At 41.1% G+C, this 27,171-nt stretch overlaps 4 protein-coding genes across 5 annotated transcripts; 2 read left to right on the top strand and 2 right to left on the bottom strand.

Moving 5' to 3' along the window:
* Positions 1-130: 130 nt before the first annotated feature.
* Positions 131-5,521, bottom strand: tk1 (thymidine kinase 1, soluble). 2 transcript variants are annotated; one of them, XM_023422209.2, is made up of 8 exons: positions 5,382-5,521; positions 2,889-2,986; positions 2,671-2,702; positions 2,168-2,281; positions 1,747-1,840; positions 1,390-1,479; positions 972-1,091; positions 131-768 (listed from the first exon to the last, which is right to left on the bottom strand). In XM_023422209.2, the coding sequence occupies exons 2-8, from the start codon at positions 2,952-2,954 to the stop codon at positions 589-591; spliced, it is 696 nt and encodes a 231-aa protein (XP_023277977.1). In that variant the 5' UTR covers positions 2,955-2,986; positions 5,382-5,521; the 3' UTR covers positions 131-588. The 2 variants fall into 2 exon arrangements, with proteins under 2 accessions (XP_023277977.1, XP_087034343.1); XM_087178217.1 differs by lacking the exons at positions 2,671-2,702; positions 2,889-2,986; positions 5,382-5,521 and adding an exon at positions 1,961-2,024.
* Positions 4,979-10,955, top strand: afmid (arylformamidase). Its single transcript, XM_023422207.2, has 11 exons — positions 4,979-5,134; positions 5,479-5,569; positions 6,627-6,731; positions 6,836-6,884; positions 6,971-7,056; positions 7,175-7,247; positions 7,455-7,552; positions 7,651-7,729; positions 9,155-9,290; positions 9,727-9,831; positions 10,107-10,955. Exons 1-11 carry the CDS (start codon positions 5,105-5,107, stop codon positions 10,134-10,136), a joined length of 882 nt encoding a protein of 293 aa, XP_023277975.1. The 5' UTR covers positions 4,979-5,104; the 3' UTR covers positions 10,137-10,955.
* A 512-nt stretch (positions 10,956-11,467) lies between these two features.
* Positions 11,468-17,907, top strand: cant1b (calcium activated nucleotidase 1b). Its single transcript, XM_023422103.2, has 5 exons — positions 11,468-11,621; positions 15,124-15,720; positions 15,833-15,973; positions 16,188-16,391; positions 16,612-17,907. The coding sequence occupies exons 2-5, from the start codon at positions 15,183-15,185 to the stop codon at positions 16,980-16,982; spliced, it is 1,254 nt and encodes a 417-aa protein (XP_023277871.1). The 5' UTR covers positions 11,468-11,621; positions 15,124-15,182; the 3' UTR covers positions 16,983-17,907.
* A 31-nt stretch (positions 17,908-17,938) lies between these two features.
* ogal (O-GlcNAcase like) lies at positions 17,939-25,263 on the bottom strand. Its single transcript, XM_023422101.2, has 17 exons — positions 24,883-25,263; positions 24,623-24,674; positions 24,221-24,318; positions 23,399-23,529; positions 22,838-23,009; positions 22,567-22,665; positions 22,325-22,464; positions 22,051-22,195; positions 21,429-21,527; positions 21,060-21,319; positions 20,793-20,967; positions 20,050-20,135; positions 19,755-19,847; positions 19,583-19,671; positions 19,383-19,503; positions 19,155-19,284; positions 17,939-18,402 (listed from the first exon to the last, which is right to left on the bottom strand). The coding sequence occupies exons 1-17, from the start codon at positions 24,953-24,955 to the stop codon at positions 18,266-18,268; spliced, it is 2,100 nt and encodes a 699-aa protein (XP_023277869.1). The 5' UTR covers positions 24,956-25,263; the 3' UTR covers positions 17,939-18,265.
* Between the last annotated feature and the right edge of the window lie 1,908 nt (positions 25,264-27,171).

Genomic DNA, 27,171 nt, shown 5'->3' with positions numbered 1-27,171 from the left:
GTGAGGGCATTGGATTACATATCGCACAGACAGTGCAACAAGTTGAAAACATTTGTAAGTGTGAGGAAAGAAGCATTTCCCAACTGTCTCTATGAAAATCTGTAGATAAATAATCAAATAATATCCTGTGTTTGAAAGCATGAATTTTACTTGGTATCACCTGCCATACATAGTCAAACACAAGTCAACCTTTATTTTTTAAATAAATTAAAATCATATATTTCATAGGATAATGCTACAGTTAAATGTAAAAAGATGTCCAAACAAAAGTTAACATCACTGTATTGAAATCTATAGCAGTAAGTTAGGTGGATAATATCAAGTGCACTTCCCTATTAATCAAGTAAAAACACTAAAGACAAAAATAAGTCTCAAAAATCTGACACCAAATACAAAGGAAAATCAATTGAGCTGATTAAACCCAAATCTGTGGCAGACATGCTTCAAGGCACCTAAAATACCAACAAACATTTAAAAGTTACCATTTATGATAAAATAAATTCCCACCCACACACACACACACACACACACGATTGTTGAATTTCTCAATTCTCCGCTGAACGTTTGCAGCGTCTCTTATTTTGTAGTTCAGAGGTGCAGAGAGGAGAAAAGCTTCCTGTGAACACCACAGTCCACAGGTTTTCCTGGGAGGGGATGTTGTGGAGTTTCATTCCCGATGGGAGCACTGTTCTCTTTGTCCGCCATCAGATCCCCGTAACACCGTCTACACACCGCCTGATACTTGTCAGCTCCACCGATCACTTCCAGCTATGGCAGAGACAAACAGTAGTTGACTATAAAAATCTGATGAAAGAAAATGTGACTTTGTTTCGAATTCTCTGCAATCTGCACTAATCAAATATATCACAATCACCTTGGAATTTAGTGTGTAAAAATATTTTCTGATACATTTAAGACTCAGGCTGTGACAGATTTTGGTAAAATTGTCACAGCACCTTGTATCAGCTCACCTCCTTCTCTGCACCTAACCTCTTGGTGTAGGCAGCTTCTTTGTAACACTGCATGCAGACAGCATGGAGCTTCACCACGCTCTCCGCTAGAGGGACAAGGTTCAGGATCTTTCCAAATGGCTACAGGAATGCACAGGACAACAGAAAAGCAGTCAGGTATAATTACATTACCAGGACACAACAGACACACTATAGTGTGAAATAATGAGCACAATGAAGTGTCTGTCAAAGTGCTGCTCATGCACATTGTTCAGCACAACCTCAAAAATGAGTTCCTTGTTTTGGACATACTGTTGTGTCTACATCCACAATGATGCTCTATCTGCCCCTTCAGCATCCACACACTGTCTGTTTGTCGATATGAACAAACAGCGTTGACCTGACTCTGACATGTAGAGACAAACACACAGATACTTACCTTTCTCTGGAAGGTTCCATCCAAGGCAGCTACAATGACTGTCTTTCCTAAATTGGCCATCTCCTCACAAAACTCCACTATGTCTGGAAACTACAATAAACACAGAAGAAGCACAGATTTAGTGGGTGAGGATTCCTCCAGCATGATACAAATCCTGGATCACAATGTGCTTAGACATAGACCTGAACCTGATCAGACACAGAACTCCTCTAAATGAACACCCCTCACTCTTCTAGACAGTAAGACACCCTGGTCTCCCTGGAGATGAACAGTCACTAGCTTAAGCCAAAAATGAAAGAGGAAAATATACAGTATATATATATGTATGTATGTATGTATATGTATGTATGTACTTACAAACTGTCCTTCATCAATTCCAATGACGCAGGCTTTCAGTGCTTGAAACCTCACATCTCCCAGACAGGCGGCTGGCACAGCATCCATTGTGTTTCTAAAAGATGGACAGGATGGTATGTATGTATATATATATATATATATATATATATATATATATATATATATATATTTCAATTTCTTTTCAAAATCTAAATTAATTCCCGTAACAGCTCACCTCCACCTCATGTTGTATTTGTTACTGTTGGGAAATTGCATCCATGGCTGTGCAAAAACTAAAGCTAAACAGATAAGCAAAGTTTCACAGCTTTAAGTGCTTTCTTTTCTATTGACTTTATTATTACCACTTCCTCAAATACACAAACAAGGGTATTTGTGATAATGCAAACAGCTTAGTCAAGTGAAAAAGTAAATTAAAACTCACTCGTCATGCGTAGCCATGCCCACGTCAGAATAACGTGTGTCTTTGGCATATTTGATCACCAAGCAGTTGTACTGGGCTATCTTGAAACGGCGCACTCTTCTCATCAGTTCAGTGCTGCAGTGAATGACAACAATTAGTGAACATCAGTGAAACCAGTCTGTTGTGTGACAGTGGCCCCCAAACACTGATTTCATTCTACTGTACCATTAGCATGTGGTAATGACCACTATGTAACATGTTTACTACAAAGTAAAAAGTGCCAAGTGGTATTAAAATCGTAGATGTTAGCAGACAAAGCAAACAGGGTGAACGCTTTATAACATACAATTAACTTAGTTTCTATAGATGGGAGCTGGGTAAACAATGCAAGAGATTTGGCGGGATGGTAACGTCTGGGCGGTCAGTATTGTTTTAACCTTACTTTTAGCAGTAAATGTAAACGACGATAGCTAGCTAAACCTGCACAGAGACTTGTGTTTTGATTCTGTGAATGAATAACTCACCTTTTGCCTGAAAACATCGGTCCAAAGATGACCTGCATTCAACAGCAGAGGGACTGAGGTCAGTCACTGACTACACGTACAGCACACATTCAAAAACACAGCTAACTTCTACATTAGCTTTATGTCATCTTACCTACTTTGAGCTACATTAGTTGGAGTTAATGTTATTGAATGTTGATATAATTTGAACAATAACTTTGCGTTAATCTGATACAAACCTGAATTTGTCCCCTGGCTTTCCTGGGTGAATTTGGCAGAACTCTCGGGAAATCCACGCAGTCCATTTTTGTTCAAATAAGTTGTATCAATGTAGATGCTGATAATAACAAAAAAAACCAAACGAAATACTATTATAATCTCCCAAAATCAGCAGCTGTTAAACATTAAGTTGAATGTAGCGCCCTAGCGTCTATGGGCGGCTCTATTTATACCAGAGAAATTTGACCAATCGGCGTAGAGTCAACGGTTCTGACGTCATTCCTTCCGACCAAACAGATTCAAGATAACAGAGCGACCGCGCCACTGTCGACCAATCTGCACATGCGCCTGTGTTTGGCGCTCAGTCTGATTTAAAGAAACAGCTGTTGCTTTCACATACCGGTGGCTAATCATGTTGTTGTTATTACGATCTAACATAAAACGTCCATGGAACCAGGACGCGGGAAGAGACGTGGGGCTATGATACTTTCAAAAGAATGCAATCAATAGTTTTATTGATCACTTAACTACATACAACGTGTAGTGAACATAAAAAAAAAAACTAAATCAATACTTGGTATGACAAACATTTCTTTAAAACAGCAACAATTGCACAGATTACACCTGTGCACAGTTTTCCAGGATGCTTGGCAGGTACGTTGTTGCAAGCATCTTGGAGATCTTGTCACAGTTCAGTTCCTTCATGTGTTCCTCTTTATTTACAGCCTATGATGTGATCCCAGTCTGACTCCATGATGTTGAGATCAGGGGTCTGTGGGGGCTAAACCATCTGTTGCAGCAGGCTTTGTTCTTCTTGTCTCTGAAGACAGTTCTTGACTCTGGTGGTATGTTTGTTGACATACTGCAGAAAGAATGTGGGGCCGATCAGACGCCTCCTTGGTGGTATTGTGTGATGAATAAGAATCTAAACATCTAAAGTCCCTGAAGCCTTTGCACAGTACTGTATGTGTTACCTGCATGGAGAGGAAAAGTTTTGCAAGCTACTTCCTGCTGTTGCTTAAATCAAACATCATGTTGTTCTCATGTTCATAAATTTCTCTCAGATTTCTCTATATGGAGCAATTACTAATGTCTCTGAAATCAACAGCTAGAAGATAATGGTGATTATGCTTGTGAACTAAAAGCCTTTTGGTATAATAACCCATGCTATGGCCTATGGAAATGTGCAGTGAAGAGACACTAATTGGGTGTTTTTAACAACAACATAATGTAACTTAAAAGTGTCATGTTAAGTTTTGGTTTAGTTGCCAGGAAAAAAGTAAACTGAGGCAAGTCACTAATTTCTTTCCATATTTTACAACATGTTCCACCAGCTGGCTGAATGATTTACCTCATGGTTACCTCACCAGAAATATTCTACCGTACCTGTGTTGTATTTATGTGTATGCTCACACAAACAGAAGGTTTAACAAAGCTGTTTTATTATCCATGGTAGCTTATATGTGCAAACAGTGCTCATGTATGTTAAACATACAAATGAAAGTATACTTACAGTCATGGCTGTTCAGCGCTTACCAACCCCTGTACAAACCCTATTCTTGGGGCATTTTTCTTAACAGACATTTTGACTTGCAATTGTAAGTGAAGTCTTAATATTTGATTCTGATTCTGTATTGCTCTTATTCAAAACAGGAGAGTCAGCTAAGCCTTTAAAGTGCACATTGTTACACACACACACACACACACAGTGAACACTGAAAAAAGTCCTAACACTACAATGCATTTTACACTCTTTAACCTGCTTCACTGATGCACAGAAAGTCACTGTCCATTTACACAAACATGTCAGGCCTCTTTTCTTTTTTTGTTGTTGTTGCAGTGTTGCCTCAAAATGTTATGACTCACTTCCTACTCAGTGGTCAAATATTTGGTTAGCCAAACACATGTCCGTGTAGAAAATATCTATCTTTCTAGAAAAGCATCTCTCTTTCTAAATCGTTCTCTTCCTGACTTTTAACATGTTTGTAATGTAATCATATTTTCAGGGTCCAATCAGCTGCAGGAAAGTTTGGGAGAAGTTATGTTACGTAGATTTAAAAAAGGGTTTAGTGTTTTTTTTTTTGTTTTTTTTTTTTTATTGAACGTGCTGTGTGGTTTCAAGGGTAGGAGTTTCAACATCAGTCTGAAGTCCAGGCCATAACCACCACTGAGCACATGTTGGTTGGATTTATCTGTCTGAAGACCTTCGGCAAATTAAGTCACTTAAAGGGATAAAATGATGCACTGGACTGAGATGAACAAAGATGTAAGAGTTTGACTTTGATTGGTATTTTCACTTTTTTCTCCTGCACGTGCGAGAGTTAATGTTTGTGTGTAGCAGCCTTAATCTCCATGTCCAGCTGACTGCGTCCTGATGTTTGAAAAGTCTTTCCAGTTCTAAAAACAAATTTTCATTGTGTGTCTTTAGAGAAGAAATAAAGTGACTGACAGTAAAACAGTGACGGCCTAACCACAGCAAAGAATTAAAAATAGCAGGGGAGGGCGCTGTTTACCGTGTTCAAAGTGTTTACCAGCGGCTGATGGTGGCTGGTGTCTCTGCTTTGCTTTCATGGCCGCCCGGTTCACGGGACTCTTCTCTCCGTCTGACAGGAGCTTGAGAGGCAGTTTTCGCCCAGCCGGTGGTCGCACAGGATGTCGGCAGACGACGTGATCAAGGCTCACGTGAAGGCTTTGAAGGAAGGTCGGTCTGTTTTGAAGTTAGATGCTAATTCGCAACAATACACAGAAATCCGGTTGGGGCTGTAGGAACACAGGTGTCGTGTCAAATGTTGTATCCCCGTGTAAATGTGTGTTCCCTGTCGAAGGTATGTTGCACATTTACGATACAAGAGGCTTTGAAAGACAACCCAGGCAGCCTATACCCTCTATATTACATACACACTGTGTTTCTGAGGTGTAGGCCATACAAATTACACCCTGATTTTGTAAAGATTTCTAACTGGAGGGTGTGAACCTTTTTTTTTTTTTTTTTTGCACCAGAAAAAACAGGCTCCCAGAATACACCTGTGCATATTCCACCCAAAGCAGCATATTTGCGTACGTTTGGGACATAAATTGAATTTGGTGAACATACTGTGCTAGGTTTTTTTTTAGCCAGAACTAAACCATCTAAAATATGTTGCTGCTACTTCTTGTTCTATAATGAGATATACAATTTCCCACGCACCTGTCACTAGTGAATCATTTGTTTCTGTGTCAACTATGAATGAGGAATGGGGATAAAATCCCCTATCATGTAATTTTAATATTGACATATCATTAGATTTGTAAGTATTTTTGGGGGGTTGTTTGATGCCTTTATTTGACAGCTGGGAGCTGTCAGGAAGTGAGGGTGGGGGAGAGATGGGGGATGACGTACAACAATGGTCCCCAGCCACTTGAATCAGGGTTGTTGCTGTTCATCGTCAGTTAACTCCCTGCGCTCCCATGTTTCCCTGCCAGAAAAAGTTAATGGATAAAACAACGACATGAGAATATTTACTTTTACCTTGTCCACTGAATTAAATAAAAGAATCAGTAAACTTCCTCTCATTGATACAAAAATCATTCTAAAAATCAAGCATTGTTCACAATGATTTGCAACGTTGCCCACAATAACCTAATACACCAGGAAATATTTAAAGGGATCGCTACCAGACTATAAATGGTATGGCTAAATCTTTGACAGCAGACGTATGTATCTAGTCTTATTGCCTATATCTCTGTAATATCATGCTTGGATACCATGTGTTGTTCAGGTACGGAGCGAGCCCGTGGTCTGGCTCAGACTTTACTCAACGTGCCATATGGAGAGGGAGACGGAGAGAAACTGGATGTCTACATACCCAGCACCGACTCTTTGGGTACGGACCTTTGTGGCTGCTGTGACACGCAAACCCCACCCCACTGTCATGCTTCAAGTATGCAGAAGTATGACAACTAACAGGCCTCATTCCCTCTGTTTCAGATGTCCCCCTTGTTATTTACCTACATGGGGGCTACTGGCAGTTTCTCAGGTACAGTTTTCTACTTTCAGAGGGCTTTGAATTGGAAAGTAGATGTACACAGAGCTTTTTCATGCTGATGCTTTGTGCACATACAGCAAGGAGGAGTCAGGATTCATGGCCGTTCCACTCGTCGATAAAGGTGTAGTGGTGGTTGCCGTCGGCTACGACATCGCCCCCAAAGGTAGAGTCTTTCCATTTATGACAAACTTGTTTTCTGTTCTCTGGGAAAGTACGGATCATTTGAGGAGATGAACTGGTAACGTCAACTCTCAGCATGTGGCCCTGCACTTCCTTTTCAGGCAACATGGACCTGATGGTGTCTCAAGTACGCAGGAGTGTGGTGTCTGTCATTCAGCAGTATTCTCACATCAGGTACCTTTGCCGCTGTTTCCTCCTGTTGACATCACTCAGTATGATTAAAGTCCATCTTGATGCATCATATTATAATTCAATTTCTCTTATGCTCCCACTGTCTTAGCTCTTCCCTCATTCACAAGGAGCTAAAATGTCACCATCTCCATCATAAATCCACTGTGCTTCTGTTTGTGTTTTATGAAATCTCTCTGATGTCTCCCTCAGCGGTCTGTACCTGTGTGGCCACTCTGCTGGAGCTCACCTGGCTGCAATGGTCCTCTCCACTGACTGGTCACAGTATAGCATCACTCCTCAGATCAAAGGTGAGGTGGAAGTGGAAGAAAAGATGTTCAGAAATACAAGATTGAGACACGTGCTGCATAGCTCATGTGCTACTTTTTGTGCTTTTTAACTTTTCTAGGGGCTTTCTTGGTCAGTGGCATATATGACCTCCTACCCATCCTGTCCACCTACGTCAATGAGCCTTTGAAGATGACTGAGTATGTACATGGCAACCTCTAGTGCAACTACATGTATTGATCTGATAGTTACACACATTTGACAGTAATCAGACATCATCAAATGTCTGTGTAGACACACTGAACCCTGAATAACTTGTGTTCCCGTTATAGGATTAGGAATAGCACAGGCAACACAGGTAGAAATCAACTGAATGAGACTTAATGGGGTTTCTGCTGGATGGGTACAGTAACGTTGGAGGATGCAGAAGCTATGCGGCCACTTTTTGATAATAACCAGTATAAAAAGTGTAATTTGCAAGTGAAGTAATATGGGACAAAATCTTTTTGATCTGTTCTACATCGTCCATCTTTATTTGCAACAGCATATAGAAGGCTGATAATAACATGAGGCCATTTTTCCTTCCCTTAAAGGAGAACTCAATCTGTTTTACACATAAAGTCTATTTGCTGATCTCGGGCAGCATCACTGCATATGTGAAAAAGCTGTATAAAGCCTTTTGTGGCTCCAGAAGGAGATGTGTGAAGTCTAACACAGTGCCTCAAGTGATGTCACTGATTTTACCAGACCTCTGTAACCTGCTGCATCAGCTACCACTAGCATAATACTCTGGAATCTCTGACCGGTGTGCCTGCTGTCATGTTGCATTGTGGGTAATGTAGGCACCAGGTATGGAAAGATGATATCTGTGGTTCTGCTGCATCAGTTTTGATACTTGATACTTGTTTTAAACTGTCCATCGTGAGTCCAACAGTGAGTGTCGCTGAGTGCCATGCTACATTGGTGGAGCGCTCCTGGAAGGGAATAATCTGATTACTGACCCGATAAACTAAGGTTTTAACAGTAATCAGACTTTAACAACATGTAAACGCATTATGCAATTTCCATCCCTAACCTGAATACTCTTGGTAATCCAGAGTTTGTCAAGCTTGGGGGAGGGACACCACATGGAGTCACTTGATGTACAAATATGTTTGTTCGAGAATATCAGATTTAATGTGTGATTGTTTTTCTCATTTTGTATTTCTTATAAAACAAATAGCTATCACACGTATAATCTTTTCAAGAAATTACATTTTGAGTTACTTTAATTCACAATTTAATGAAAAATGTAACCACTTAGTTTTTTTTTATTTTTCTGATCTAAAATTATGGTGACAGTTACAGGCACACACATACAAATGATTTATTTCTCTAGGGTTTCTCAATCTTATCTGGATTGTGAAACCCTAGAGAAATAAATCATTTGTGTGTGCCTGTAACTGTCAGTCACTGTGACGTAGAAAGAAGTGTGTGTAAGTGATTGTTATTATAAAGGAGAAACTGTGCATCTAAACGTCTTTGTGTGTGTGTGTGTGTGTGTGTGTGTGTGTGTCTGTAAGTGTCCTCTGCTGGTGCCAGTCAGTGTCTGACTGCTCTGTCTCCTGGGTGTCTCCTGTTTGCAGGGAGGTGGCGGTGAGGAACAGCCCCAGCAAGATGGTCCCTCAGCTCAAAGTCTCCTCCTCCAGCTGCCACATTGTTGTGGCCGTCGCTGAGAACGACTCGCCAGAGTTTCGCAAACAGTCAGAGGAGTACTACAAAGTCAGTGCTGCTGATAGACAATGAATGCCATTTTGGCCAGAGTATAAAGTGCAATATTAATGACTGCAATTAATATTTTCACTATTGATAGATAAAATATTTATCCTTAGGATAGATGTTTAGGATAGTAGAACGCACACAGCCATGAAGAGAGGGTGAATTTATCACATTTTTAAGCACTATGTAGACATTTTGTCATCAACAGGGAAATACTATGTGTGGTCAATAATCAGATCCTAAATCCCTTTGTTAAGGATTTTTTTTTTTGGTGAAGATGATGAATGCTCTGATAAACAAACAAACAAACAAATTGTGTTTGATCTATGATAACATATCAATTAGGTAGATCAGGTTAGCATATTCAAAATGGTATGTGTATATGTGCTTTTTGCCTACCTCTGTATGTCATTACCTCTCCGTCTTGCTGCCTTTTAAGACTTTGGAGGCGTCAGGACTGAACGTGACCATGGAGGATGTGCCAAACACTGATCACTTCAGTATCATTGAGCAACTGGTGGATGGGGAGTATCACCTAACAAAGGTACACATGCACTTAAAGCACTAATAATTTAAACTCTTAAGTCACTATTAATGTCAATGCTATTTTCCAGAATGTCTACCTGTCTCTCTGACCAGTAGCTTTGCAATATTAATGCGCAGCATTAATGTATAGCCTGGTGCTATCAGAAATGTGCAGCCAAGAAAACATTTTAGTTTTACAAAATTCAGGACACATTTATGGATTGCAGTATGTATTTTTTTAGTCTTCAAGGTTTTATAGAAAAAACAGAGTTTTAATTTCTTCATTCTTTGTAGCTTCTCATGAAGATGATGGGGAAGAGCTGAGGTGTCTTCGATCCATCATCTAATATCAACATACCTCCTTATCAACATACACCTCTTAACAGTCATCATGCACCGATACTGATAAAATATGCATTATTTCAGGTTTGTACTGTGGTAAATGTACAATTTCTATCTGTTTCGATCGTTAAAAAATAATATGGCATGGATTGTTTTGAGAGTCTAGTTTACTGTTTCATTATTTATAATGAACTTTGTTCACTGAAGTTACTGCTGTCAGAAAATGTCCTAAATGAGCTGAATATGTTCCAGTCACATTAACAACAAAACATTGTGTGCCTAAAGCTAAACCACTTCAAGAATGGTGATTGTAGCAAATTATAGTTGTGCTGAACCTACTCATATTCACTCATAAACAATCTGTTTTTTTTTCTTTTAAAATTGTCCTCTGTGACAATGTGCACCACAACTTTAAGTCCTTAGAAAGGACAATAGCAGGAGCTTGTGTCAAGAACATTGACATATCATACAAAGTGAATGTAGCTTTTTATTGTTAACCTCCACAATGCTGAGATCTCACGCAGGGAACTTTAATGTGTCATCTACACTTGGTAAATGTTGGTAATGAAAACTATATATTTTCACTTTTTATTTTACTCTAATACAGTAGAAGAACACTGATATTCAAATAGACGTATTTTTTAAAAAACGTGACTAAATTGTAACTGATGCACATTGTTACTTACTGCTCTCATTCTAGCATCTTTAATAATTGTTTACGTTATTGTTTGCACAATAATCTGTCAATCGTTACTGTAGATTATAAAGAGAATTGTCACAATAAATGTTTATATTTGTGAATGGATGTGTTGACATTTGTCTATGTATGTGCGCTGTAAAGAAAATTTGATGTACTTTGATTTTTATCTATCTTACATTTTATTGTCCTCAAACATGATTCAGAAGAATGTTCACTCTTATTTTAGCTTTATAAGCTTTCTTTATAAAAGTGTAGATTTCACACAAATTAGGATTTTACTTTTTCAAGCATAGTATCCTAACCACTAATTTGGTGGAGATATATTTAATTATTATAACCACAGGTTTGCCTAACTATACAAATAAAACAGCAGACTGTACCATAAAAACCATCAATGGGGTGGGTGTCAGGGGCCCAAGCTAATTTCTAACCCCAGAGCCCTGAAATGTTAATCCGTCCCTGGTCACAGGGCTCATTTCTGTTCTTCTCAGAGAAAATGATTTATTCTGAAACATTTCTCTTAGTTTATAACTTCGTCAGTCGTAAATAAATAAATAAAAATGATTGGTTATAGAGAGTGGCTTTGGCCCTGTTGTGGTATGTTTCGACATCAGTGGTTCAGTTTTTGTCAGACAGTGTGAACGACATCAGTTGAGCTGGTGCAGAGTTTCCAGGCAGGAGGAGCTAACACCGAGAATATGCCAACATGAACCAAACAGCCCATCAGTCATGTTCAACCGAGCGGACTTGAAGACCCTCTGCACCAGGTGAGCACAGAGATTTCAGGACCACAAAGTGACGACCAGATAAACTCTTAATTCAGCTCCGCTCCCTGAGTCCAATGACTGAGGCTGTACCAACAGTACTAACGTTAGCCTGGCTAAGGTTAATGCTAGCAGGCTTAGGTTGCTAGCTGATGTTAGCTACATAGCCAACATTTTTAAATGGAACCGGTGTGTTTTTATTTCTTGTATAAGCTATTTTTTTGCCGGCAGCTTGCCTATTCATAAGTTAATCGACGTTAAATCCTTTAACTTTCGTGTGATATCACAGTTTTGAGATTGAACGTTACGTTGGTTTTCAGCAGGGTAAAGTTTACAAGTATTTGCCGAGGCTTCAGCGGCTCGTCATGTCTCTGCCTTCGTGGCTGTCTGGACTCAGATAGGGAGGGTGTACGAGCTGTAGTGTGAAATTGCATCAATTACCAAGGGAGAGATGTTTCTGCAGCCATCCCCTTTTAGTATTAACAAAGATCTAATCAGGACAAGGACATCAGGTTGTTTTGTTAGCTTAGTCAACTCGCAGTCCAGTTGTAAAAGGTCTTAAAGTAACGTTATTGGTCAATCCTGAGGTAAATGATTACTCAATTACCTGTTTTTCTGCCTCTACATACTTCTTCTACTGTCGAGTAGGAGTTAAGTTCTGCTAATGGTTAAACAACAAAAAAACCCTAAGTGTAAGCGCATACTTTGATGGGGTTTGTTATAACTTTTCAGTGTTTACTTGTTGCTGAAGGTCAGACAAACGAGCAGAAGACACAACAAACATGAAACTTAATGCACAGATGTATTAAACCCATCCAAACACACAGTTTAGTCCTCATTGAAAATGCATCAACACTTGTTCTCAAGCTCGTTCAAGCTTCAGTGTGCTCACTAATCAGTAATTACTGACATGGCCACTTACTCTTTATTCTTCTTCTTTATCCAACTCATTATTTAAAGTCAGACACACTACATCTAACAGGGTTGTATTCAATGCCCAACTTGTTCTTCCTTATTCATTTAATTATTATCATTTTTAATGAAGCCCAGCTTTCTTTCTTGGATCTACAAAAGCGGGGAGAAACTTGAGATTGTAATGGAGAGAAAAGGAGGAGACTTGGTGAGATAGAGATCAGTTATTCATGTGGGATAGAGGGCTGGAGGGACGTGGAGTTTATTATGAGATGCGTGCAAAGGAGAGTGGCATGATGGTTACAGCGTGTTCAGGGGAGAAGAGGCGAAGGAAGGGTGAATAATTAAATTCTTCATACAGCTAGGCTGTGTTTGAGTGTGTGCTGCAGAAAGATTGGAAATATGGGCCATGCATATAGTGGTGAAAATAAGGGGATTATTTGTTGGCCAGTAGTTTGGCAGTTTGATGTGAATGTGTGTGTTGCAGAGCATGTTAATGTTAGTTGAGAAGGTTGAACTGGTTTGGAAGGCTACTGAAGAGACAGAGGGGAAAACAATGGTAACCAGTTGTATATGATATAAAATATGTGGTCCATTTCAGTAATACCAAATAGGGTCTTGGGAAATATTTTTACACACTAATTTGTGTTTATATCCATAGTTTAGAACATAGTTGTTTCAGTACTGACTGAGCATTGCTTTCTGCTGCTGTTGCTCTTCCACAGAAAAACTTTTTGTTGATGCTGCTGGGACATTTGTTTTGGGTTGCTAAATGATGATGATTTATTTGTGCCATCTAGATATTGCTTAAGCTCAACCATTAATGTGTCATTTACAGTTGCATTAGTTTGAAGCTGCATTTGTTATCATGCTGACTTCATGCAACATTATGCAACAGTCATATGTTTCAATCTCAACGATCATTTGTAAGTATCAGGGAAGTGGTTTAGTTTTTCAGGAAGTTGCTCTCTAAAGTACAGGAATAAACAAAGGCCTGCTGTGCTGCATGTTTTTTTTTTGTTTGTTTTTTTTTACAACTATTAACAGGAGGTCATGTTTCATGGTGTGTGTTAATTATGTTTTAAAATATTAATATTGGCCAGTTACTACTGTAAAATGATTCAAACAGGAAGCCACCACATTATGTGGCTTAGTACAGGTGGGCTGAGTGAGCTCAACCTATGCCAGCACTGGCATGTACTTACTGGACCAGTTGGTTGCTCTTGACGACAGAAAGGTCGAGGGTCACCTTGGCGTTCATGTTCTCCCAAAACAAGAACACCTCTCGTATTTCAGCGGGCAGGGCGTCATGTCAGCTCTATTACCTGAACCTAAAACAGATTAAAGAGCCTGTTTGTAACGCAAGTGAAAGTACACAAAGTAGACAAAGGCTCATTATAACCAACTCTATATGGAACGCAAGAGAAAAACTCACCAAAGTTCATGTATTATTATATTGGTGTGAGTTCAGTTTGTGCGCAGTTTTAGATTTGGACTTGGACTTTCAGTTTTCCTGGCTTCAGGTTTCATACGAGTCGCTCATTACATTTAGTCACTGCACTCACAATAGAAGACATGAGTGGTGCCAAACTGATACTACCACGATGCATAACTATAGGACTGGACGACATGTTCATCGGAAAGATTTTGTATTTGCAAATTACATTAAACTGAGAAACATAGCCTTGTTTTTTACTTGACAGTGCATATTTCACATTACCCAGTGAGCTTCCACAGGAGAACATGGTTTTCATAGGACGTTCTTTAACAGAGGTGATAAGCCACCACGATGCATTGCATCACATGATCAGTGCAGTTAGTAGATGGTGGCCTAAACAGTAGTCACACTCAACAAAGTTAATGTGTTCTTACATAAAGTGGATAAGGTGTTATGATGTGACTGGAGGCGATCTTAGCTCACCTCTGCTATCAGACACTTTGGGGCAACTATATAAAAATGTTGGCTCCTTTTCTCCCCACACATTGTGATGTGCATTTTCTGTTTACAAACAAATTTCTTTGAGGCTAAGAAGGACAAAATAATTTAATATAAACATCAGAACTGAGCGAGATTAATTATGGGCTTTTTGTCCTGAGGAAGTATGACATGCCAGCTACCTACTCAGTATGCAGATAGTGGTTCTGCTTGAACAACACAACAAAGCTCTGTTGTAAACAGAACAATGGGGACAAGAGCCTATTTTCCCCAACATGTCCTCCTCCCCCGTGTTCATTCTTTCATCTTCTCCACCTATTGTTTTCTATTCAAACTTTATAACCATGTTTGTTGAAATTGATGATATAAAGTGGTTACAAATATTGATATAGTCAGTGATTATGATTGTCAGCTGAAAACAATTCCAGCTCATACTATACAGTACCACGTACAGGAACATTAGATAATTTAACGTGTGATATGATTATTAAACATAACGCACATTGAAATTTTCACATCTTCTGGAAGCCCCACACAGCAAACTGGTTGGAAAATGAATACAAAGAGACATTTTTCTATTTTTAAATTTTTTGTTATACCACATCCTCCACCGTGCTTTTCTCCTGACCTGCTTCTCCCTGGTTTGCTCTTTCCCAGGCTGTGGTAGTCATCACCCCCAGTCCACGCGTGACGGTGAGAATGACGACAATACCTCCATGACCTCCTTTGGTGTTGCCCTCCGAGGCCTCCCCCTGGCCTTGGCATCCATGACACAAGCTACCACCTCAGACTCACGCTTTCACCCAAAATGGCGGGCAATCACTGTGGCGACCCTGCTGGCTTTAGTGCTCATATTGTATTTGCACCGGACAGTAGGGAACAGAGATACTCCTACCAGGGGCTACTACCGCAACAGGGCTCACAGTTTGCAACTGTACAGTGAGGGTGAGGATGATATCTTCAGGGACACTCGCAGACAAACTGCAGGAAGCCTCGCCCGCCGTCAGAGGAGGGAAAAACCTTACAATGACACTTACCCGTTAAGTCCACCAGAGAAGACGGAGAAGGGCATCCGCTACCGCATCGGTGTGATCGCAGACCTGGACACGGCATCACGTAGCTCCAAGGATCAGACGTGGTTCAGCTACATGAAAAGAGGTTATCTGACTGTTTCAGAGAGCGCTGACAGACTGGAGGTGGAGTGGGATGCTGAGACTGTCACTCTAGAGAGTCATCTGGCTGAGAAGGGACGAGGTATAAGTTGGTTAAGAACTTACCTATTGATATGTATATTTGTTATGTTTGTGTGTTCAAATCAGTGTTGATTTACCTCATTTTATTTTTCTATTTACTAACTGTGCTGCAGGTATGGAGCTGTCAGAACTTGTGGCGTTCAACGGTCACCTTTACAGTGTAGACGACCGCACAGGTGTGGTGTACAGGATCGAGGGCAACCAGGCTGTGCCCTGGGTTATATTACCTGACGGTGATGGCTCAGTCTCCAAAGGTCAGTTTCTAATCGATGTCTTAAAGTCTCAAACTGGCTCGGGTATGGTGGTCAGAATGGGTTTTTTTTTCACTGAAGGAAGGACAGAACTATCAACTGCGTGCACTTACTGTAGCTCAAAGACCGCGGGTGTAGTCTTTCCTTAGCTTGAGGGTAATTTCTTGTGAGATCCACATGCCTCCTCTCAGATCTGTCCTTTCTGTTGTGTGCGCAGGGTTCAAGGCCGAGTGGCTGGCAGTGAAGGATGAACACCTGTATGTTGGTGGCCTGGGGAAGGAGTGGACCACAACCTCTGGGGAAGTTGTCAACAACAACCCAGAGTGGGTTAAAGTTGTTGGCTACCATGGCGACGTGGAGCATGAGAATTGGGTGCCACACTACAACTCCCTGCGGAGTGCAGCAGGGATCCAACCACCAGGTGCTGACGGATTGTTTTTTGTTTCTTCTTTATAGTCCTGTCCACATACAACAATGTCTGAATTGGTATCAAACCTCTTATTGGCATCAATGGGCGCAGTTTTCGTTTCATAATTCACGGTTTTGTTTCCCGTTCCAAAAATACATAGTGGATAGAGGAAATTGCAACTCACTGATGCACAGTCTGCTCTTATTCATTCTGTTACCTCTCCCTTCCCCAGGCTACCTTATCCATGAATCGGCAGCTTGGAGTGAACGTCTCCAGCGCTGGTTCTTCCTCCCTCGCCGCGCCAGTCACGAGCGCTATGAAGAGACTGCAGACGAGCGGCGTGCCGCAAACCTCCTCCTGTCCTGCCCCGCAGACTTCAGCTACATAACCGTGCGGCACGTTGGACCACTCAACCCCACCCACGGCTTCTCCTCGTTTAAATTTGTTCCGGACACGGACGATCAGATCATTTTGGCCCTAAAATCAGAGGAGGATGCAGGCAGGATCGCCACCTACATCATTGCATTTACACTTGACGGTCGGGTGCTGATGCCTGAGACAAGGATCGGGGATGTGAAGTATGAGGGGCTTGAGTTTATTTGAAAATGACAGGGCTGAAGGTGCACATGTTGCTGAAGGGAAACGCTGCAGGGGTCCTCAATGTTTCAGAGAAGAGTAAGAAGTGGACTGTTTTATGCAACACTTGTTTAAAGTCTTAGGTTTTACATTCCCCTCTTTGTTCTACTGTGCAATAATACAGTATGGTACAAATTATATATTTCATAGTCTTCTCTTGAGAGGCACAAGAGAAGATAAAAGGGCAGGACAAAGCCTCACCACCAGGGAAGGACAATTAAGTCTCACCAACTACAGACCTGTGTATAAATGATACAGCCAAGCGGGGACAGGCAATACATCAGTCACTAGTCATTCACCTCCAAAAAAGATTTTTTTAAAAGTTTTAAAGCCTTAACTACCTTATATCAGTGCTGGTACAACAACGCTGTCTCAACCTTGAGTTAAGCATCATGCTTTGATTGGACACTACTGATATCCCAGAGGAGTCTGGGTATAACAGTTTATTAGTAGCTGTCGGTCCGTCAAACACCAGGTTAATGTGGACCTGTTCTCCTGCAGCCAAACTCTGCTGGTCAGACACACAGGGGAACAAGGAGACACAGCATCGCACATTGAAAAAGAAAAAGAAATGAATGTCCTTAAATGACTTGAAATACTGAGCTTACTTGTTGCTTTTGTGTTTTATTTTACCTGTTCAGACACACTGAAGTTTCTCTTATTAAATTTATATTAATGATGTAATGGGTCCAGTCATGGTCACATGATGCATAGCAACTTATGCTCCATAACCATGGTAAATTATTCTGGGCAGGTTCAGCTCAAATGTCATAATTGAATATCAGCCTCTCAAGCCAGAGAACAAGTGAACACCAGCGATTTCATTTGAAGATTAACTATTAATATTCCCTTTGCATCCCCTCAAAGCAAATTAAAATTTCTTTTTATTTAACTGTCTTGTTATGTTTGTGCAACAAATCAGATGCTATTAACATTTTTATTGTTAAACAATTTTATCTAAAAAAAATAATCACTATACAGTTTTCATGTCTAAAAATTCAACAGTTTCGCATCACACTTTTAATCATACAGTAGTTTGTTACACAAATTTCATTAAGCGTTTCATTGACTAATGTCACAGCTTCACAGGGGGAGACTGGTTCATTGTGATGGCTGGTAAATTACAGATTATCTGATATGAACTGACAAATGACAAGACAGATTGGCTGGATCAGTTCAACATGCAGCAAACTTGGTGATTCTTCACACAACAGTTCAAACCTGAGGAAAATATTTGTGAGTAATCTTGTTCACAGGCCTGTTGCCATGGCGAGGATGTCTTGAGGTATACCAGCCACTTTGATGGGTTTGAAGGAGCCCAGTTTAGTGTAAAAGTCGAGCATCCTCCGATCGCTCTGCCTCAACTCACAGAATGCTCCTCTGGAACCTGAAGGGAAAACCAAGACGGTGTTTGGTATTTAAATCTGTTTTGGGTAAAATATTGTTCAAACCTTTAGGCGATAAAGAAAAACAACTTTCATTGTCACTGGAACAAAGTCATACAACATCAGTGATCTGCAAATTTACATGTGTATAGGTTGGTATGCCATCTACAGGCCACATGCCTTTATCACATGCCTACCTGCAAGTTACAGGTGCAGCAGAGCAGTTTTCTCTCTTTATTTTAAACCAATACATTGTAAGATGTTTTGTTTACTACAACTTTTCTGCTAAATTCTGGGAAGAATACAGAAGTAACACCGCTCAGCCATCCAGGACTGTCCTCTTAGTTAAGAAGAGTCCCACATGGTTGGTATTGAAGAAATAAAAGAAAAACTGAAGCTTCCACTCCGAGCTATTTTAGTATTAAATTTTCAGCAGTTATTACTTTCTTTGTCTGGAACAATACCAGCACATCTATTGTAAAGTTTGGACACACTGTCATTCAAGTGAATCGAAAGTCCAGTCCAAACTTTTAACTCGGGTCAGCGAGTTTCTTGCAAGTATACACTTACACTGCAGTGACTTTCCTGTCCTATAAAAAGAAAACTGGTGCGAAGCACTGTTGTGACACTGGCTGCACAGCTCCTCCTCCTGGAGAATATGCAGTCTATTAAACCTGAGTTTGTGAATGACTGAAGTTGCAAGCCTGTTTCATGAGGTGCATCTCTGATTAATCAAAAGGCAGTGTGCACCTACCACTGCTCCTGATGGAGGACAACAGCTGACCAATCATACTTTTGGCCGGAGAGGGATCAGTGACCCGGGGCAGCACTTGTATAGTGATCAAAGAAGGGAATTCTTCAAACACTGCGTCACTTGTTGCCCTCTGGAGGTAGAAGATAACATACAATAAAATAACATTGCATCTTATCATCATCATCATCATCATCTCAGACTGGAAAACAAATCTTGCGTTTTGATCACCTGAATCTTGGCTGCAGCTGGTTTGGCATTAATGAGTGCCAGCGCGTAACCACACGTCCCAATCTCATCCTCCAGGACAAAAGCACACTGAGGGGAGGGGGAGATTTCCCCTGCTGACAGGCTGCAGTGGGACAGAGGGGATGTTAAGATCATATCAAAGCATAAAATTCTCAGGAGCAGAGTAATTCATTCCTGGTTACCTATCACAGATAAGTGGAGGCTGCGTCATCATGGGGACTTTGCCCTCTCCCGCCGTCTGCATCTCCCCAAAAATCCGCTGCACCTCCATCTAAGACAGGAAACAATACTGTGCAGAATCACTACTGAATTTTAACCAAACTGCATCATTGTCTGAGGATCTGCCGTCTTTACCTTGTCCTCAGGGCAGTATGGCCGTATGCAATACACTGCTGTCATGGGAGGATATCTGAACAGGTCCCTGTTTCCGTGTCCAGGCAGCATTCTCTGTAATGCAGTATATTCATTAGAGCAACATTAATAATTCACAGATGAGAACAAAATTATATTTACCAGATGCATTGCCCTATTAATAGCAATTACCACAGCACATTAAGTGGGAAAATGATAGATTTAGTACAACTAATCAAAAAAAACAAAAAACATTTTAAATATGTCTTTGTCTGTAGACACGGCATTGTTAAATTACCTGGAACTCTCCAGACAGTCCTCCTCTGAAGCCCCAGGGTTCAGGATCATCGTTCATAAGCTGGGCGGAGGGTTGACCCTGCCCTCCTGTGGAAAACAAAAACAATAAAACATTTAAAGCTACAGTCGGCTTGTTATCTGAGTACAAACATTTGGCAGCCAGTGACCTGTAACCACTAAGTGAAAGTGAGTGAGAATATCCATCACCTTTTGTTTCTTGCTCATTTTGCATGATCATTGTAACTATTTTGTTTTTCGAGATCACATCATTACAATCTCATGCATCCCCGCTTCCGCCTGCAGCACAACATGTAACACTCCCAATGTTACTGTGGCCGTTTATGTTCCCCGTGTTGAGTTTTCATGGGAGTCGTGATAAAAGCTCAGGAATGTGTCTAATTAAAGGCATTGGTCTTGAAAAGGTTATAGTGGCAGCTAACTTCAGAAATGTAATTTGAATTTAAAAATGTAGCAAAATGAAATATATGGTGCAGGTTTAAGGCCACAATTTACAGGCTTTAATGCATAATTATTTACATCTTTCTCTTTACATTACAGCTATGATCATTTCTGTCATTGTTCAGGCCAGTAGCTTTCATCTGCATCATGATATGTAGTGGAACTAGATATGAGAGGAAGTCCTGTGTTATCTAAGAAATGTAATAAACTCTTCTCACTAAACTGTATCCAAAGCAGCTTTTTTTTTTTGGTTTTACCATCATTGGAAGATTTCGATTTTCTCACCTAGTGTTTTCACATAGGCACGAGCCAGACCGACTCCACTCTTAATGTCACAGATGTAGTTGTAGAGGTCGTACAGGATGCTGCGGTTCGGGGCGTTTGACAGGCGGTTAAACATCTGCACCACTGCTTCGCACATGTCATCAAACTGCTGCGCTCTTGAGCACCACTCTGCTGTCTGAAAAACACCATGAGCTGTGTTAAAGCACAACACGCCTGCAGAATGAGCTGTATTTGGAAAAACCACACACACACACACACACACACAACCTTGTCTGTCTCTGCAGTAGCAGCACAGCTGTTGTTCTTGAGCCAGTCCAGCTCCTGCAGCATGGTCCTGGCGGTGGGCCCGTGCTCATATGGCAGGAAGAAGAGGTCCGACAGCAGCTTCAGGTCGTCCAGGGTCAGAGGCTCTGCTGTGTACAGTGGGTTCTCCCCGGGTCCAGGAACATAGCTTTCAGCCATGTCTGTCTGCATGGGCTCCTCATCTGACGGCTCTTTCTTGAGACGAGCTGGAGGACGACACGGGCCTGGAAGGATGAGGAAGGCACCGACAAACCGTCTCAATGTGATTCTCGCACTGCTCCAGCATATAATGGTAACAATACATTAAACTGTTAAACGAGAGGTGAAGACTACCTCCTGGTTGATCTGTGCTCAGGAACTCCTGCAGCCAGTCATTGAGGGCCAGGATCAGAGCTTTCTGGGGACTGTAGCAGGGGTCCTGCTCCTCGTCGCCTGGTGATGAAGGTCAGGGACAGTCAGACAGTGTGCTGCCTTCACTCCCATATTGTGCCGCTAAGCTTTAGGCAAACCCACAGAACTTTAACAAACTGTCCCCGTCTTGGGAAAAGGAAAAAACCCACCATAACATTAACTATAATAACAGTAATAATAAAAAAACAAATATAACATCACATCTTCTATGAAATACCCAATGGGATGTTTTAGATGAGCTGTAAGAGAGACAATTGTCCTTGCATCATTCTCCATGGACAAGCACCAGATTAAAAAGGTCAGGCATCAAAGATTTAAACATTTAATCTTCTGTGAATAAAAGTCTGACGTTTGAAGACTCTGCTGTGTCAACCATTTTCCAAAGTGCACCACAGATTTTAAGACTGATTAGTCTGTTTCTCTGATATTTCAGGCAGTGACTTGTCAGGTTTGTACTGTGCAAAAATCAACTTTCAGACTTGAAACTTAATCCCTCTGTGTTTGGAAGGGAAGGCAAAATGCAAAACAAAAACTGGACACTCACTCATCTCCACATCTCTTGGTCCTCCATCAGCGGTTGCTTTGCACCATGTAGCCAAAGTGTGGATGGCCACAAAGTTTGGGTAAAACTCACAGTTGGGATTGGTGAGCACTCCTCTCAGTTTGGGAATCAGCTCAGTGGGTCGATCCTGCTCGGAAAAGATAATACTGAGTATTTCAGGATAGAGATTTCAGGACTAGGGCACATTCTGACATCTGGGAAATGTTAGAAAAAAACCATCTTTTATTAATGTAAATGTGGACAGGCATGTATTTACCTTATAGGGTCCAAGGAAAAGTCTTTGGGGATCATAATCGTTTGCGTGGATATTGTCCCAGATGACTGGGGCCCTCTTTAGGACAGAGGACACCTCCTCTATGGACTCAACTGAGATTTTGTGGGACACCACTTTTGGGCCTAAATAAGAAAGAAATAAATAGAAAATATATTCTCAAACTGTACCAGTGATTACTCCAGTGGAGTCCTAGGTTGTGAGGTTGTGGTTCAGTGTAAGCTCACCAGTCCACAGTATGTCGATACCAGGCAGCAGCTTCTCCCCCACAGTGTGCAGGTAGGAGGACTGGGCCACGCTGGGAGTGCAGAATGCAGCACAGTAATCTGGAGACACAGAACAGTGACAATATGGGGAAAAAAAAAAACTAAACTTACAATGAAAAACAAATCAGATTTAACATAGCTTTAGATGCTTTTAACTGTGTGGCTGCGCTTAAATTGACTGTAAATCTTATGAGCTTTCCAGTGTCACTTTCATGCCGCCCTGCTGTCTGACCTGTAGGGCAGAAGAGGAAGGTCTCAGGTTCTCCCAGGTGCTGGTACACCTCATTAGTGACGGCCACCTGAGCGTGGGCGAAGGAGCTGAATGCCTGTTTATCAGCTGGACACATCTCAGTCTCAATGTCATCAAACAGCAAAGAGAAGGACCTGCAGCCGAACCCCCTGACCTGCCGAACAAACAGGCACGAACAGGTGATCAGCATTTCTAAGACCGAGTTGAAATTTTAACAATAACGCAAAAAAAACCCTGATATACAGATAAATGAGTAATACAACAAGGTCAGATAGAGTTTAAATATTTGCTTCACCTGCTAGAGACTTTATTCAAAAGAGCTAGTCCACCTGGAATTAAGCCCATTACCTGCAGCAGTGTCAGCACCATCAGTTGCATGTTGACCTACTTCCTGTACGTCAAACGTTTCTATTTTACTGCTGCATGTTTCATAAAAAGTAATGTGGCGTCCAAACAAACCCTCAGAGAGCCATAAAGCTAAATACAGCCGACATTAAATTATCTCTTGTGCGCCACCCTTCTTCTCCGCATACAAAGTCCTACCTGATCCAGTTTCCTGTTCAGGGCCGCAACCTCTTTGGGGTTGGAAAAAGTGATATCCAGACCGGGCGAGATTGCATAGATGAACTCGACGTCGTGCCGTTTAGCTGCTGATATCAGGGCCATGAGTTGTTCTGGGAGGAGGAGAACAAGGGATGGGAGAAGAAGTGCCATTTGATGATGAGCTCCCAGCTAACATGCACCTCTGTAGGACATTTTAGCTTGATGCTTAGAATCATAAAAATGGCCATAACAGCACCAGATTTGACATACAAACTGATGGTCCGCTGAGTTGTTTTGACATGATAGTTTTTAAATAGGTCAAACTTCAAATTATCATCACTGCCCTTCAATCTGAAACATTACTGATAACATCCAGGCAGCCAACCAACAGAGAGGCGTCAAACTGTCTCTCAGGAGATAATGATGACTCAGGATGGGACTTTGGTGAGACACTGATAATAAAAAGGACAACACTCCCATGAGTCTTCATTAAGTATTTTAATTTGTTGCTTTGGTTTCATTTGCAGCTGCAATTTGGCACAATTGTAAACAAGGACACTGATGTTCTTCAAGATCTAAATACAGCCTGAGCCGAGTGTGTTTTTAGTTGGACACCCTGTTTATCTGGTTAACTGGATGGTGGATCCCAGACACACTAACAACCACAGTGTGTCCTGATAAGATAAATTATAAAGAAACAATGGATTTTTACATTTGGAAGATGTAAGAAACTAGTAGGGAAATGATAATTATACAAAAAAAACAAATGAAATGTGTGATTTCAGTGTGAACGGTGTGGACACATGAAGAGGTGAGACTCACCGGCCTCCTCAGCAGAGTAAAGGTCTCGCCAGTACATCCTGTGTTTGTAGTCATCCTTGGGGGCGTACAGGTACGTGTTCAAACCCCACTTCTGTTCCCTGTGAATCCCAACACCAGCAATATATGATCAAAAGGGCCAGTGAGTAGATCGCAGTGTTTAAAAAAAAAAAAAAGTGAGAATGAAACTGAGCCCACAGGATCAGGAGACATCAGTAAGTAGAACAAATTAATCCATGTGTGCTAAATATTGTTTATGTGTTGTTGACTGTTCCGCAGATCAGTAGTCGGTTCCTGAAACCAAATGAAGGTGAGCATATCATAAACATCAGCCATTTTTAGGCTCCACAGTACATGTTCACCATTTCCACCCATGCTCCTCATTCAGAGTGGGAGTTCACATACCTTTTAAACAGCTCGGTCCTTTGCTCCATTGTCCAGGGTCGCCCATAAAAACCTGCAACAAGCAAAGGTCAAGTTATACACCAAAATAGTGTCACCTTACCAGAGGTGATCAATATATAATCCGAGATGTAGTTCCAGGAGAGAAAATCTGGAGTTCGCAGCATGTGGACCTTTACATTATGAGTCATGGAGCTGTACTGTAGCAGGGACACCTCTGGGATCGATAGTCGAGTTTGGGCCCCTGGACCCAGTCTGCTCACCTTCCACTACTCCACTGATGAACCCCCTCGTCCCAGTCTGGGCCTGGCTCTTCGCACTGCTCGGTTTCGACATGGTTTAGTGTGAAGTTTAATGTTGAGTGGTTGAATGTCTGTCGCTTCGTCCTGTTTCCTAATGTTCACACAGCAGCTCCGGCTCTGACACAGCCCTATTGTCAGTCATGGCTTTGTACGCCAGCCTTTAATTTGATTCACTTTTATTGCACCGTCCTCTCACGCTTGCGCACACCAGCCAGGTTTAAACAGCGGCAGCGTTGCACAACATGATGCTACCATGATCTAAAGTCTACAACTGTAAATCCTCAGAGAAGCAGCTCTTGTTTTGTGATGACTGAAGTTCAACTCAGATTCACAGGCACGTTGGTTGAACGTGTTGACTACCGGGTGAACGTCTTAAAGGGACAGTGTCCCTGTGGCTTAAAGGGACACTTCACCTGAAAACACAAACCAGTCAAAATAACACTCATTTATAGCCATTGATGGATTACTGAGTGCGACTACAGGGCACCTGGCCCCGGGTCCCAAGAGATCAGGGGCCCCTGGACCAGAACCCTGTATGGATTGTGGTTGTTGACATTTCTTATTGAAAAGTCTAAAAAGGACTACAAGAAATAGACTGAAAATAGACCCATAGATAGACAGTGGTCTGGTTATACACTGTACAATAGTGGTAATTATATCACTCAGGTGAATATTTTTATAGAGCAGCATAAACTTTGAGAGATCAGAATAATCTGATAACAGATGTGACACACTATCAGTACAGCATTATGTCCTTTATAAAAAGGTAGAAACATTCTGTCAGGTGTCTCTTCTGTTGACACAGAGGGGAATCATTGTGCCGAGTGATGGCACCTAGCATGACTTCCTGTAGTGCTCCTCGTCACAGCAGAGCTGAAGAAAGACACGGGAGACGTATCATCAGGTTCCTCGTCACCTCTCTTACTAGGGCCTCTCACCCCAGAGTTTGGCCGGGCAGCCAGCTCTAGGAAGAGTCCTGGTTTTCCCAAAGTTCTTCCATATGGGAATGATGTAGAGTCCATTGCAGTCATGGGAACCTTCAATGAAGCAGAAATGTTTCTGTATCCTTCCCCAGATCTTTGCCTCTGACACAAGCCTGTCTCTATGATCTGCAGGTGACTCCTCTGACCTCATGGCTCTGATATACGTTGTCAGCTGTGAGACCTTATATAGACAGGTGTGTGCCTTTCCAAATCATGTCCAATCAGTTGAATTTACCACAGGTGGGCTCCAATCAAGGTGAACAAACATCTCAAAGATGATCAAGAGAAACAGGAGGCATTTGAGCTAAATTTCAAGTGTCATAGCAAAGTGTTTGAATACTTATCTCAATGTGATTTTCCAGTTTCTTCTTTTTTAAAAATCTGCAAAAAATTCTAAAATTCTGTTTTCAGTTTGTCATTTTGGTATTGAGTGTAGACTGATGAGGGGGAAATTAGTTTTTTTGTTATTTTAGCATGTGGCTGCAACATAACAAAACGGTCTGAACACTTTCTGATTGCTCTGTAAATGGGATATGGCCTCATGACCTGTGCGACATTATTCGGCAGTATTTGTATCAGTATTTGTGACTGATAAATTAGGCACCAACAATTTGGACAGTGATTGATGTAAAGGCAGGCATGCAAGTTAGTGAGTTTATAGAGAGCTGACAATCTGTTTAGCAACTGAGGAATTATGGGTCTGTACCATTATTAATGTTGTCTATTACACCTGTGCTATGCAAAATTTGCCGATGCCTATTACTTCAAAAATAAAGCCTTAAAATGAACAAGTTCTCCTTAAAAACGTTAACATCATCAGCTGAAAGAGCCACTCTGGTCATGTTTTAAGACTTGGAATAATAATTTTTGCATGAATTGCTTTTCTCCATAAAAAAAATTAAATTATGTCATTATTTAAATCATATCTACTTTCTCTCTCTCTTTGAATAATCCCAAATGAATGAATATGCAAATGTTGTTCATTAAAAAAAATATTTTTTAGTGTATGAACACTGAAGGTTTCAAGTTCAAAGTTGCACACTGACTTCCAAAATAGTTGCAATGCCACAAAATCATGCTGTTAAATACACATTAAACTCAGTGGCCACAGAGAACCCTTCAGCAGATGAATGTGAAACCATCTTAGTGTCAAACTGCACATTTTAGCACGGTGAAGCTAAGACGTCAAAGTCAAGTGAAGGCAGCATGTTGGCTTATCTTGAACTCCATATCCTTGATACATCTGAGCTCGTTTACTTCTTTATCC

The sequence above is a fragment of the Seriola lalandi genome, unplaced genomic scaffold (genome assembly GCF_002814215.2).
Source record: "Seriola lalandi dorsalis isolate HSWRI2012SDOR001 ecotype SW California unplaced genomic scaffold, Sedor1 jcf7180002054678, whole genome shotgun sequence".
NCBI lineage: Eukaryota > Metazoa > Chordata > Actinopteri > Carangiformes > Carangidae > Seriola > Seriola lalandi.
The sequence above is the reverse complement of the archived record's forward strand: the minus strand, read 5'-3'. Positions and strand labels throughout refer to the sequence as shown.